Below are 13,031 nucleotides of genomic sequence, written 5' to 3'. Positions count from 1 at the left end.
CCGTCCTATGTGGGTACATCCTGGATTCGTGTCTGCTGGGTACTCTGGGAGTCCACAGCGGTGGTTGCCAGACTCGCAGGTGTGGGCGCCCATCAGAGGGCCCAGGGGCTGCTTCCGCTGACTGTGGTATCCACAAAGGACCGAGGCTGTCTCCTCTGGGGAGGGCCAGGCACGGTACTCATGGTAGCACCATTAACTGATTGCCTCGTATATGCAGGCACCTTGAAGGGACCGCACGAGGGCTACCAGGGGTCACGTTATTCCACCTTACAGGTGCGGCACTGAGGTCCTGCTGCCTGAAGGTGGTGGCCTGCAGCCTGCCTCCCACAGCAGCTGCAGGACTGGAGACAAAGACAGTGCTTTTCCGGGCCCCACACAGAGCAGGGAGTGGTTCCGCGTCTGCCTGGACCCCTTGTCACCCGCCTGGCCTTGGTGCTGGGCATAGCTGCCAGGGAGGGGACACTGCTGTGGCTCCAGCAGTCCCACCTGGAGAGGCGATGCTCCGGCCCTGCAGCCACACTCTGGCCACGTTTCCTTGGAGTCTCCTGGCATGGTGGGTGGAGTCTGAGGGCGAGGTAGCCTTATGTGTGTGTGGACACAGTGCTGTAGTGACAGAGATGGCTGCTGGTGCTTCTCCTCCCCAGGGCTGCCCAGAAGCTCAGCCTGGCCTCCAAGCGCAAGAAGCACCATCCTCCACCTGCCCCTGCTGCCCGCGGTACCTCTACCTACCCCACGGACTTCAGTGGTGTCCTGCAGCTGTGGCCACCCCCAGCGCCCCCCTGCCTTCTCAGGGCTGCCTCCAAGACCAAGGATAACCCCGGCAGCTTCGGAAAGGTAGACCAGCCCCGAGGTCAGGTGGCCCCTGGAGCAGGGAGGTCAGGGGTGTCTGGGAAGGTGCAGGCGGTGGAGGGGCCCCACTTCACTCTCCCAGTTTAGGCAAGATGGTCAGCAGGGGTGCGGATGGGGAGGCTGGGGCCCTGAGGAGCAGCGCCCAGGAGGAAGCAGGAGGCTTGGAGACTTCCTGTGGCAGGGCTGCAGGAAATGGTGTGAGGTTATGTGTCGGGGGGCCCTGGGGGCATGTGCTGGACAGCCAGGTCGTGGACTGTGGGACCCCTGCTCCGGGGTCCTCTTTGCCTTGTCCTCACTGGATTCTGGGAGGGAGGTGGGATGCCCTCTCCTAAGTCACCATCTCCAGGCAGATCCCAGCCATGGCCACTGAGAGAGGAGTTGATTTGGGGGTTCTTGTTTCATGTGGGGACACAGCGGCCTGGAGAAGGCAAGGGCTCTGACTGGGACTGGCTGGCTGGTCCTGGCCCCTCTCCAGAGCTCTGGCCCTGGGCCCTGTGGGTTGCTGCCCCTGAGGGGCCTAGAGAAGCACCTCACCTCAGCCTGAGGGGCATCCGAGCTGGGACTTCTGTGCTCGCCTGGGCACGGCGGATGCTTGGTGCCCGGCAAATGGGGGGCAGGCTCACGAGGTGTGGGGCCACAGGTGGACCCAAGCGAGATGTGCGCCCATGGGCTTTCCTCTGGCCTGTTGCCTTCTCTGCAGCCCAGTCATCCATCCCGGATGCCCTGGCTTCTGCTCAGCATTGCCCAGCCAAGGGGCAGGCCCTACAGGCGGGCACCCTGCTCAGGCCGTCAGCAGGCTTTGTGCTCCCAGGGGCTCCAGCTCCCCAGGGATGGGCCTGGACAGGAAGCTGAGTGTTGCACTGGCCCTGCCCTCAGCCCCAGGGCCCAGGCTGGCCCACCTGCTCTCGCAGCCCCTTCTGGAAGGCAGCTCTCTTCCGTCAGCTGGCCCATCACAGCATCGTGGGCCAGACACGCTTTGGTCCAGGAGTCCTTCCCTTACCACATCCCCCCACAAGGGACCTCCTGAGTGTCCACATCTGGGGACGGTTATGGAGTCTCATGGCCCAGGATTGATGCCCCGCCCCTGCCAGGCAAGTCGATGGCAGTGAGGCTGCCATTGGCATCACAAAGCTTACCTGGTGCCTGGACACTAGGTTGGCCAGCCCTGTGCTCAGAGTCAGGAACGGTCAGTGGGCACACGAGCCTCGGGCACCCGCAGTCACCTGGCGAACTCCCCACCTCTGGGCTGACCAGCTGTGTGGATCTGAATAAATTAATGTCCCCTCTTGGTCCCAGGTCACCACACCTGTGGCGTAATGTGCTGGCTGGGTGGCCTGGCTCTCCGGGTCCCTGAAGTGGACATTTCATGACCTAGAACTGCTGATTCTGTCTGAGCTGCCCTGGGCTCAGGGGCAAGGGCGGCAGCCTGCTGCTTGGAGAGGTGGCTTGCTGCCCCTCTGGACAGGTGCTGGGGTGCAGGTGGCTGTCCCTGCCTCATGCACGGCATGGGGGGGAGAAATGGGAGGAGGGTGTTCCCACCCCGGTGCCTGCGCCTGCCGGGTCTTTGGGCCCTGCTGTGCATGTGAGCTGTGTCTTCCAGCAGTGTCCTTAGGAGGAATCAGCCCCATCCCGTGACCAGGAGGGAGGACGGGTCCAAGCCTGGCTAACTTGGGTGCCCCAGTGTCTCCACCTGGGGACAGTCCCATGAAGGGCAGGCAGTCTGGATGCTGGTTTGCCCCTGCCCTGGCCGTGTGGGATGCAGACCTGGAGGACAGCTGGGCAGTCGGGACGGAAGGTGGCACCAGGTTCCCAGCCCAGCACTGGCTCTTGGCTCTGACCCGGGCTGGCCTGGTCACTTAGCCTGTCTGTACCCACTGGGCTTCTGCTTGGCACAGTGGGTGTGGTGGTCACTTCTTCTTTAATTCTCATAGAACCCTAAAGATGACCAAAGTGAGGCCCTGAATGGAAGGACACCTTCCCAAGGTTACAAAGCTAGTGGTGGGTGTGGGGGGGACGCTCCCTCAGGCAGGCCATGAAGAAGTGAGGGGCTGCCTTCTGAGGTCGGCAGCCAGAGCTGCCCTGTTCTTACTGTCACTGTGTCATTTCAGGCCCCGAGGTTTCCCTCCACCCCCCAGGGCCAGGCCCAGGGGACTTCAGGCAGCCCTGGACCACTCAGCACCTCCTCTAGACCAGGAGCCCTGGCCTGCAGCCCCCCAGCTCCTGTTACTCCTGGTGCCCCGCGCTTCTCCCGCGCCTGGTGTTATTAGTGCTAATGTCACAGCGTCAGAAATGCCTCCTGAAAAGCATTTAATACTGTCACAGGAAAGAAGTTAGATTACATTCAGTTTCTGACATTAATGTGCTACTTAAGATAATTCATCATGTTGTGGTATTAAAAAGACATCCCCTCTGCGAGGTGCAGCACCCCCTCCCTGCCTGGGCCACCTCTGGGAGCTGCAGAGCCTCCTTTTTTATGCAAAATGTGGTTTTCTTCTCTGGCAGGCAGCCGCAGCCATTCAGGGCTTTGTGATATCTGCACATGGGGGAGAGGCTTGGTGTGCTTGCCTCCTGAAGACTGTCATTTCCCGTGGTAATGACAGGGTCTCTCCTGGCAGACAATGGCCTGGCACTGGGACAGGGGCAGCGGGTGGAGGTGGGGACAGGCTGGACAGTGCAGCCCCTGCCCTGTCCCCTCCCACCTGGGATAAGTGTCTGCTCCAGAGGCAGCCAGCAGGAGGTGTGGGCCCAAGTGGGCTTTGCCACCTCTCTTCCCTGATAGGAATTTTCTTGAATCTCCAGACCCATTTGGCTCTTGAAGCGGTGAGGGGCTCACGCTGAAAAAAAATTGCCAAAAATTACTGGGAAGTGCACATTTTTCGTCTGCTTTGCAGCAGCGTCTGGAAATGAAGTAGTTTTGTTCATGTCATCTGGGAATAAAAGCATCGATTCTCGCCTGATGGAGCCCAGGTTCTGATGAGCACAATAGCCAAGTGCTCCTTCGCAGCTCCCAGAGGGTGGGACACCCCACTCCACTCGGGGAGGCTCTGCATATCAATGTGCCGCATGCCCAAGGGGGTGGATGGCGCCTGTGCGCACTTTCCGCGGTAAACCAATTTTACTGGCGTTATGTATCTGCCACTTACAATTAAATCCGTGAAAAATATTGGCTCTGAAATGAGTCTCGGGTAATTTGATTTACACTGACGTGGGGAAATCGGAGATTTCATCGGAGAGTGGACGGTGGTGTCCTTCAGAAAGCAGAGCAGTGCCTGGCTCAAGGAGCCCTGACCCAGGGTGGCCCTGGGGGGAACAGTGCCTGCCCGCCAGGTCACATGCCCTGGGGCCCCCTTGCACCCATGATGGTACGCAGTGCTTCTCTCTGGGCCCCAGGCCAGCCCTGGCTCCTCTGAGAGCCTGGGGCACAGCCTCAGGGCGCATTCAGAGATCTCTTTTGTGCTTTAGAGGGACACCGCTGGTTCTGCCATAAGCCCAGGCTGACTGTCACCTGCAGGGCTCTCAGAGCTCAGGTCCCGCTCCTCCCACTCACCCTGCCTTGTTCCTCGGGCCACATGGACTGGGCTATGTATTGGGATCTCCACTGTCTTTCTGCTGACCCCAGTTCTGCAGGGACATAGGGTTTGGGGAGCGTGGCTTTCTGGGCGGGGGTCAGAAGCACCAAGCCCCGGCCCCCTGAGGTGTGTTTGCTTGTTCATAACACAGCTGTTCTGTCTCCCTGGGGTGTCACGAGGGCCTGGAAGGCCATGGGCCGGGGCCGCTGGGGAGAGGCTTGTGGGGGCAGCAGGGTGCTCCCTGTGCCTGCGCCCAGAGTGCACTGCTTGGCAGGGTCTGAGCACCTCTCCGCTCCTGGAGTGTCTGGGGCCCCCTACCCCTGCTCCTCTTCCTTCCCGGTCCCTGCTCCGCACACCCTGCGGGCCTCACCCTGCCCTGGGCTTCGTTTTTTTCCTGCCCCGCTGACCTCATATGGGATCCGCTCTGGCTGCATTCCTGCAGTGTCGGGTGCCCGTGCTGAGGCCCGGTCTGCTGTCCTGACTCGCACGCTGCTCCTCCTGCCCTGTAATTAGCGGCCAGCTGGGTGAAGGGCGGCGCTCAGCTGCCTGCTCTACCCGCCCCCCAGGTGAAAGTCATGCTGCGCATCTGGCCAGCACAGGGGGTCCAGCGCTCGGCCGAGTCCACATCCTACCTGAAGGTGGATCCCCGGAAAAAGCAAGTGACCCTCTACGATCCAGCTGCCGGGCCCCCAGGCAGCGCGGGCCTCCGGCGTGCTGGCACCGCAGCTGTCCCCAAGATGTTTGCCTTTGATGCCATCTTCCCCCAGGACTCGGAGCAGGTAGTGGGGCGTAGCTCCCGGGGGCCTGGGGGACAACGGGTGGGGTCTGTGCTGTGTCCAGGAGGGTGAGGGGGAAGTGGGCCCAGTGGAGCCAGTGGCGGTGCCTGCTGGCTCCCTGCCTCAGCTGCCTCTGCCCCTGCCCCTGGCTTCACCCCTCAGCCCTGCCTGTTCCCCGGGCCGGGTCTCCCGGGTGCTGCTGGGCATGTGGGAGCCCACCGTCCTAGGAGGCTTTCTGAGTGGTGCTGTTCCACCCTTATCGTGGGACACCTGATGCCCCAGGGTCCTGCAGGCAGCGTGGCCGTGCGTCTGCGTCGTCTGGTGTCCTGGGTGTATATCCATGCTGGCAGCAGCGCTTCTGTCTGGCTGGCGCGTCCTGCACGTGTTGCATGTACTCTGCTCTTCGCCAACATCCCACGCTTCCTGTGCCTGCAAGAGCTCTGTGCACCTGGCCACGTCTGCCAGCTTAGCTGCCCCATGGGCTGACCACCTGCGTGTGCCCAGGACAGAGGCCTGAACACCTGCCTGGTCTCTCCATCCCTAGGCTGAAGTGTGCTCGGGGACAGTGGCCGATGTGCTGCAGTCTGTGGTCAGCGGGGCTGATGGCTGCATCTTTTCCTTTGGCCACATGAGTCTTGGTAAAGGCTCCCTGTCCCTGTCCCTGTCCCCCATCTGCATTGTTGCAATCCCTGGGCCCTGTGGAGGAAGGTGGCTTTCGCTGTGGGCATGTGGGTGGGGTCTCATGGGGTGGAAGCCGGAGCTTCCCAGGCTGGGAGGCAGAGGGATTGCCATGGACAAGAGGCCCCAGGGTCTCAGTAGTTCCTGATTACCCGAGTATCCTAGGCAGGGCCCAGGGGACACGTCCCAAGTCCGCGTGGGTCTGAGGCCCGAGTGGCCGTGCTGGACCCTCACACGCCCCGTGGCCCCCAGGCAAGTCGTACACCATGATCGGGAAGGACAGCTCACCCCAGAGCTTGGGCGTGGTGCCCTGTGCCATCTCCTGGCTCTTCAGGCTGGTGGAGGAGCGCAAGGAGAGGACGGGCACCCGCTTCTCCATCCGCGTCTCGGCCCTGGAGGTGTGCGGCCGGGACCAGAACCTGCGCGACCTGCTGTCTGAGGTGGCCTCTGGCAGTCTCCAGGACACCCAGTCTCCAGGCGTGTACCTGCGAGAGGACCCCACATGTGGGTCACAGGTGCGCCTGTGCCACTGTCCCTCCACGGTCAGAGGGTGGGCAGGGGTTGGGGGCTGCATGGCTCTGAGCCCCTAAAGGCGTGGTGGCCTCTACCTTCTCCAGCTCCAGAGTCAGAGCGAGCTGCGGGCGCCCACGGCAGAGAAGGCTGCCCTCTACCTGGACGCCGCACTGGCCGCTCGCAGCACCAGCCGGGCAGGCTGTGGCGAGGATGCCCGGCGCAGCTCCCACATGCTCTTCACCCTGCACGTCTACCAGTACCGCGTGGACAAGTGCGGCCAGGGAGGAAGTAGGTGCCTGGGTGGGGGGTGCCGGGAGCCGTCTGCCCAGGGCGTCTCCTGAGGCTCCGCCCTGCGCTTTCAGTGTCTGGAGGCCGCAGCCGTCTTCACCTCATCGACCTGGGCAGCTGTGAGGTGGCCCCTGGCAGGGGTGGAGAGGCCACGGGGGGACCCCTGTGTCTGTCCCTGTCGGCCCTGGGCAGCGTTATCTTGGCTCTGGTCAATGGGGCCAAGCACGTGCCCTACAGGTGAGTTTAGGCACCTGGGCAGGCACTCTCTGGGGTGGTCCTGGGAGCTGGCCACATTCATGTCCAGGGTGCAAGGCAGACCTGGCTCTGGGCACAGCCCTGGTCCTGGAGGGAGCCTTCCCCTGCTCCGGCCTGGAGCACACACCCCGCCCAGCCTCCTACCCCAAGGCGCTCCCAGGCTGGGCCTCTGAGCCTCTTGGCCCTCAGGGACCACAGCCTCACCACGCTGCTGCGGGAGTCCCTGGCCACCGCTGGCTGTCGGACCACAATGATCGCCCACGTCTCAGATGCGCCCGCCCACCACGCCGAGACGCTCAGCACCGTGCAGCTGGCCGCCCGCATCCACCGCCTGCGCAGAAAGAAGGCCAAGGTGGGCTCTGATCCCGTCCACCTTCCACCCGAGGAACTCCAGGCTACGATGTCCTCCAGGGGCCTGGGGTGGCAGCAGCAGGGGCCTGTCCTTGATAGTCTGAGTGTCCCGGGGCCGCGGGTAGCATCCACATAGCCCTGCCAGCTGAGCCTGAAGCCCCTGGTGCACTAGGCAGAGGCAGAGCTGCTCCCGTGGGGTGTGGGGTTGCCTGGCCCAGCGGCAGGCCCCGCACCAACCAAGCCCAGGGCAAATGGGACTGGGGCACCCCCATCAGGGGACTTCTTGGCACAAGTCACAGCACCTGAGTGTGGCCTTTGGGGCATTCTGGGATGAGGCAGCGCTGAGCTGAATCCTGGGGCCATTCTGTGGCATTTCCGTCTGTCTGTCATGGGAGGAGAGACGCCCAGAAGACCTTGTGTTGTACGCCTAAGTCTAGTGAAGGTCCAGGCGGGGGCAGGAGCTGGACCACAGCCTTGTGCAGTAGAGAGGGTCCAGGGCTGGGGTGGGAGGCCAGGAGGGGTGGAGGGGGCATGCTCATGGGCTCTGCCTTGCCTTCCCCCAGTATGCGTCCAGCTCCTCAGGCGGGGAGAGTTCCTGCGAGGAGGGCCGGGCCCGCCGCCCCCCACACCTGAGGCCTTTCCATCCACGCACGGTGGCCCTGGACCCTGACCGCCCGGTGCCGGGCCTTCCTGGCGACCCTGACTACTCATCCAGCAGTGAGCAGTCCTGTGACACGGTCATCTATGTGGGGCCCAGTGGGGCTGCGCTGTCAGACCGGGAGCTCACTGACAACGAGGGCCCGCCCGACTTCGTGCCTATCATCCCCGCGCTGAGCCGCCGCAGGCCCTCTGAGGGCCCTCGGGACGCTGACCACTTCCGCTGCAGCACCTTCGCAGAGCTGCAGGAGCGGTTAGAGTGCATCGATGGCAGTGAGGGCCCCTGGGGACCCCCAGGTGGCACTGGTGGAGCTCAGGCCAGCCCTGCCCGAGGGAGCAAGAAGCTCTCGCCCCCTGAGGCTGCGTCTCCCAGGAAGGCTCTGGGCCCTCCGATGGCTGCCAGCACCCCTCGAGGCAGCCCTGGCCCAGATACACACCGGAGTGTCCCTGAGCCCTCCAGGGCTAGTGCCCAGAGTGACCAGAGAAAGGACAACAGCACTTGGCCCGAGCCACCTGCCCCAGACCTGGCCACCGGCGATGGAGGCAGGAGGCCACTGCCCAGCCCCGCCCCTCCGCCACCTCAGCAGCCAGAAGCTTGTGAAGCCCCTGCAGATCCTGGGGGAGGGGGCACCAGCAGCATGGTACGGACACCCCCTGTGGGCATGAGCGGGCAGGCGGGCCAGCCCCCTCCCTCCCCAGACGTGGCCTGCTCCTGCCCGTCCACTCGCAGCCGCTGTCTGGATCGCGGCTTGCTGACCACCACGGTGACCCTGCAGCAGCCCGTGGAGTTGAACGGCGAGGACGAGCTGGTGTTCACAGTGGTGGAGGAGCTGCCCCTGGGGGGGCTGGCAGGGGCCACACGGCCCTCCAGCCTGGCCAGCTTTGGCAGCGGCTGCTCTCTGCAGGCCCTGGCCTCGGGTTCTCGGCCAGTCAGCATCATCAGCAGTGTCAACGATGAGTTTGATGCCTACACTTCGCAGGCACCTGAGGGTCCCTGTGGCTCTGCAGGAGCCCTGGAGGGCACGGCCTGGGCGGGCAGCAGCTCTGGCCAGTCCATCAGCTCCTGGCTTAGCGAGGTCAGCGTGTGCACTGCCAATAGCTCCAGCCCTACACCAGGGCCCCCCTTCAGCCCCGACTTCCCAGCAGGATCTGGTCCTGCAGACACCTCTCCCCTGAGCAGTGTCCCAGAGGAGAGCAGCTGCAGGTCCTCGGAGCGTGGTGGGCCCGTCTGTCCTGGCCCAGCCCACAGTCCTCACCCTCGGGAGGCTACTGCAGCAGCCCTGCCTCCATCTGTCAGGGAGCCCTGGGACGCGTCTCCACGGGGGGCGGCCACAGCTCAGACCATCCACTCCAGCCTCCCCCGGAAGCCTAGGACTACCTCCTTGGCCAGCCGAGCAGGGTGCACCCGCCCCGGCCGGAGCCCACCTGGCCCTGGAGGCCCACTGGAGGACCCCTGGCTGCTCCGCGCTGACGACTGTGACGTGCTGCAGCTGGCCTCTGCCGTTGGGGCCTCAAGCCCCACCCTGGGCATCTCCCGGCTGCCTGAGGCACAGGCCGTGCTGGTTGGTGCCCAGAGGGTGGTGGACGGGTACGAGGTGGCAGCCAGGGGGGGCCGCAAGCCTGAGGCTGTGGCTCGGATCCCACCGTTGCGGAGAGGCGCCACCACTCTGGGTGTGACTACACCTGCCGTGTCCTGTGGGGACGCCCTGACTGAGGCCATCTGCTCAGGCAGCCTGAAGGCCTCCCCCAGCGGCAAGAGGAGCTTGGCTCTCAAGGGGGGCTTCTTCCCAAGGCCCAGCGGGGCGGCTCCCCCCACTCCACCTGTGCGCAAGTCCAGCCTAGAGCAGAACTGCGGGGGGTCGGCCCCTCCCCAGGCCCTGGGCCTGCCCCGGGCCGGGGCAGCTGCCGTCTTCCGAGGGGAGGAAGAGTCCAGGCCCAGTGGCCGGGTTGACCACTCCCTTCCCAGGGCTACATCCAGCCTGAAGGCTCGAGCTGCCAAGATGGAGGCGGTGCACCGTTCCGCCGGCCACGCGTCCCTGGAGCGGAGTGAGGGCCTGGCACACGGCAGCAGCAAGGTCAGGGAGGCCCCCGGGCGGCCACCCAGGGCTGTGCCCAGGCTGGGCGTCCCGCCCACCAGCCCCACGCCTGGGCCTGTCCCTGCCTGTCGGGGCAGCCCGGCTAAGGGCATGGGAGCCCCCAAGCCCCCCACTGGTGGGGCCAAGGGCCGTAGCCTCATGGCCAGCGGGTCTCGGGCCTTGGGAGCATCAGTGAAGCCACTGGCCCCTGCGGTGGGCAGGACCCCTGGTGGCCCTGTGATGGGTCCCCGGATGGCTCCCCGGGCTGCGCCTGGCCTCGGGGCCAAGGCTGGCCGTGGCACCATCATGGGCACCAAGCAGGCGCTCCGGGCTGCCCACAGCCGTGTCCATGAGTTGGCGGCCAGTGGAGCTCCTGGCAGAGGCTCCTCCTGGGGGTCAGCCGACTCGGACAGTGGTAACGACAGCGGCGTGAACGTGGCTGAGGAGCGGCCGCCTGTGGGCCCCGCCCTGCCCTCACCCTACAGCAAGGTGACCGCGCCCCGCAGGCCCCAGCGCTACAGCAGTGGCCACGGCAGTGACAATAGCAGCGTGCTGAGTGGGGAGCTCCCACCCGCCATGGGCCGCACCGCGCTCTTTTACCACAGCGGCGGCAGCAGCGGCTATGAGAGCATGATGCGTGACAGCGAGGCCACGGGCAGCGCCTCCTCGGCCCCTGACTCCACCAGCGAGAGTGGGGCCGCCTCCCCGGGCGCCCGCTGCCGCAGCCTCAAGTCCCCCAAGAAGAGGGCCACAGGTGGGTGGTGGCGCCAGTGCCGCTGGGGTGCCACCTGCCCCCGCCCCGTGCCAGGCTCCTGCCTTCCCAGCAGCCCGTGCTGGCTCCCGTGCGGCGGGCCTCTGCAGGGCACCTCACAGCTGCGGTCTCTGGCATGGCCTGTAGGGCGCTCAGTTGCGCAGCCCCGATAGTTGCGAGCACCCCTGGGGCATTGGGTGGATAGGATGGGGGCCTGGGCAGTTCATAGGTCAGCAGGGACTGGACAGACGGAAGGAGTCTTCACAGATGCAGGTCCCTGGCAGTTTAAGCGTTGGACGTCCTGGCACAGGGTGGGCACAGGCCCCCAGTTGGTGGGTACACCCGTGTGTGTCTCCTCTGATCCTCATGCCTGTCCAAGCACAGTCCCCTGGCTGGGCCCCAGGGAGCCAGGCGAGAGCCTGGGCGTGATGTCCCAGCTACCTGGAAACCCTGGCCAAGGCTGCAGGGAACAGTGCTCTGGCCCATCCCTGACTCTGGGCAGTGGGGCCAGGGAGTGCTACTAGGGTGGTGTGGCCAGTCGGGGTTGGAGAGTAGCCCGGGGGAGGCTGGCGGTGTGGCTGCTGCTGTGGGCACTGGTGTGGCTCTTCGGGTGGCAGAGGGCTGGAGCTGGGCCCTGGTCTCTGCTCACCAGCGCTTGGCTCTGGCTCTCCCTTCCAGGTCTGCAGCGGCGACGGCTGATTCCGGCCCCACTGCCTGACGCCGCTGCCCTGGGCCGGAAGCCCAGCCTCCCCGGGCAGTGGGTGGACCTGCCGCCGCTGGCTGGCGCTCTGAAGGAGCCTTTTGAGATTAAGGTGTATGAGATCGACGATGTGCAGCGCCTGCAGCGGCACCGCCCACCCCCGCGGGAAGACCCTGCCCAGGTCAGGGCTCGCGGGGCCTGGGGCTGGACACTGGGAGCCAGGGTGGCCTGTATCCTTGGGGCTCGCCAAGCCTCTGGGGCATGGGTGACCCTTGACCTCGCCTTCTCTTCCCACAGCCCCCCCAGGACGTGGAGAAGGTAGGAGCCAGCCCTGGGCCTCTGGTGGTCCCTGCTGTCTGCCCAGGAGCTCTGGGCGTGGCCCCCGCAGGTCCTACCCTGTCTATGAGGCCCCCATGTGTGCCTGGTGGGTGGAGGGAGGCCATGGCCAAGGCCAGGGTGCTGGGAGCCCTGGGAGCAAGCCACAGCCTGCCCGTGACTGCTTATGGGCCAGGCCTGAGGCCTCTTGCGCCTGTCCCCTGCTGCCAGGGCCCCATGTGTGTCAGCTCCAAGCTGCGGCTGGCAGAGCGCAGGCAGCAGCGGCTTCGGGAGGTGCAGGCCAAGCGTGACCACCTGTGCGAGGAGCTGGCTGAGACCCAGGGCCGACTAATGGTGGAACCGGGCCGCTGGCTGGAGCAGTGTGAGTGCCCCCCCCCCCACTGCTGGGCAGCAGGACCCTCCCCAGCTGTGCCCTGCCCTCTAGTTGCCCTCCAGTGCTGGGGGAGGTTCTAATGGGCCCGGGTGCCTTGCCAGGGACTGGGGTGGGGCCTGGTCGCTGCTGGCCCCTGGCCGACGCTGTGCCACCTTCTAGTTGAGGTGGACCCGGAGCTGGAGCCTGAGTCCGCTGAGTACCTGGTGGCCCTGGAGCGGGCCACAGCTGCCCTGGAACAGTGTGTGAACCTGTGCAAAGCCCATGTCATGATGGTCACCTGCTTCGACATCAGTGTTGCCACCGCCGCCGCCGTGCCAGGGCCGCAGGAGGTGGACGTCTGAGGCCGGGCACTGGGCATAGGGGGGTGTTCAGGGGGTGAGGACGGGACGTGGATGGCGTGAGGATGTCTGGGGGTTAGAGGGAGGAGGATGTGGGGTCTGTGCAGGATGGGGGGCTCAGAGGGGAGATGGAGTGTGGGGAGGAAAGGGCCGGCTGGCCGCGGACAGCAAGTGGGTGTGCAGAGACCGGAAGACTGTCGCCACGGAACAGCCATGCAAGTGCCTTTGACCTTGAGTTGGACTTTGCTTCTTTTCACATTTGGTGCTATGGACTCCAGACACCAGCAGACGGGGTGTGGGCTCTGGCCGCGGCCTGGTGGCCTCCGCTGAGGCCAGTCGCGTTTGCGTCTGACCCGCTCCCTTGCAGCAAGCAGTTCTGTAGCAGGACCGACCTGTGCTCACCAGCTCTTTCAGTACCGGGTCCTTTTCCTTCATAGCCTTTGCTCTTGGCAGAGTGGTCGGCGCCAGTGGGGTCTCCCGAGTGGGAAGACCGACCTCGAGTCCCCTCCCTTCCTCGAGGAC

General features: G+C 65.2%; 1 protein-coding gene across 2 annotated transcripts in view; it reads left to right on the top strand.

The window, feature by feature from the left end:
- Positions 1 to 12,603, top strand: part of Kif26a (kinesin family member 26A) — a 34,785-nt gene extending 22,182 nt beyond the window's left edge. For both annotated transcript variants that reach the window (XM_027946720.2, XM_071607478.1), the window contains 12 exons: positions 645 to 834; positions 4,985 to 5,197; positions 5,739 to 5,832; positions 6,125 to 6,387; positions 6,490 to 6,673; positions 6,748 to 6,910; positions 7,118 to 7,280; positions 7,843 to 10,765; positions 11,441 to 11,643; positions 11,760 to 11,780; positions 12,009 to 12,159; positions 12,331 to 12,603. In XM_027946720.2, the coding sequence (XP_027802521.2) occupies positions 645 to 834; positions 4,985 to 5,197; positions 5,739 to 5,832; positions 6,125 to 6,387; positions 6,490 to 6,673; positions 6,748 to 6,910; positions 7,118 to 7,280; positions 7,843 to 10,765; positions 11,441 to 11,643; positions 11,760 to 11,780; positions 12,009 to 12,159; positions 12,331 to 12,512 (4,750 nt within the window). In that variant the 3' untranslated portion in view covers positions 12,513 to 12,603. The remainder of the gene's footprint in view (positions 1 to 644; positions 835 to 4,984; positions 5,198 to 5,738; positions 5,833 to 6,124; positions 6,388 to 6,489; positions 6,674 to 6,747; positions 6,911 to 7,117; positions 7,281 to 7,842; positions 10,766 to 11,440; positions 11,644 to 11,759; positions 11,781 to 12,008; positions 12,160 to 12,330) is intronic.
- The last annotated feature ends 428 nt before the right edge of the window (positions 12,604 to 13,031 follow it).

The sequence above is a fragment of the Marmota flaviventris genome, chromosome 2, assembly GCF_047511675.1.
Source record: "Marmota flaviventris isolate mMarFla1 chromosome 2, mMarFla1.hap1, whole genome shotgun sequence".
Lineage (NCBI taxonomy): Eukaryota > Metazoa > Chordata > Mammalia > Rodentia > Sciuridae > Marmota > Marmota flaviventris.
This window is presented reverse-complemented; position numbering and strand designations above follow the sequence as displayed.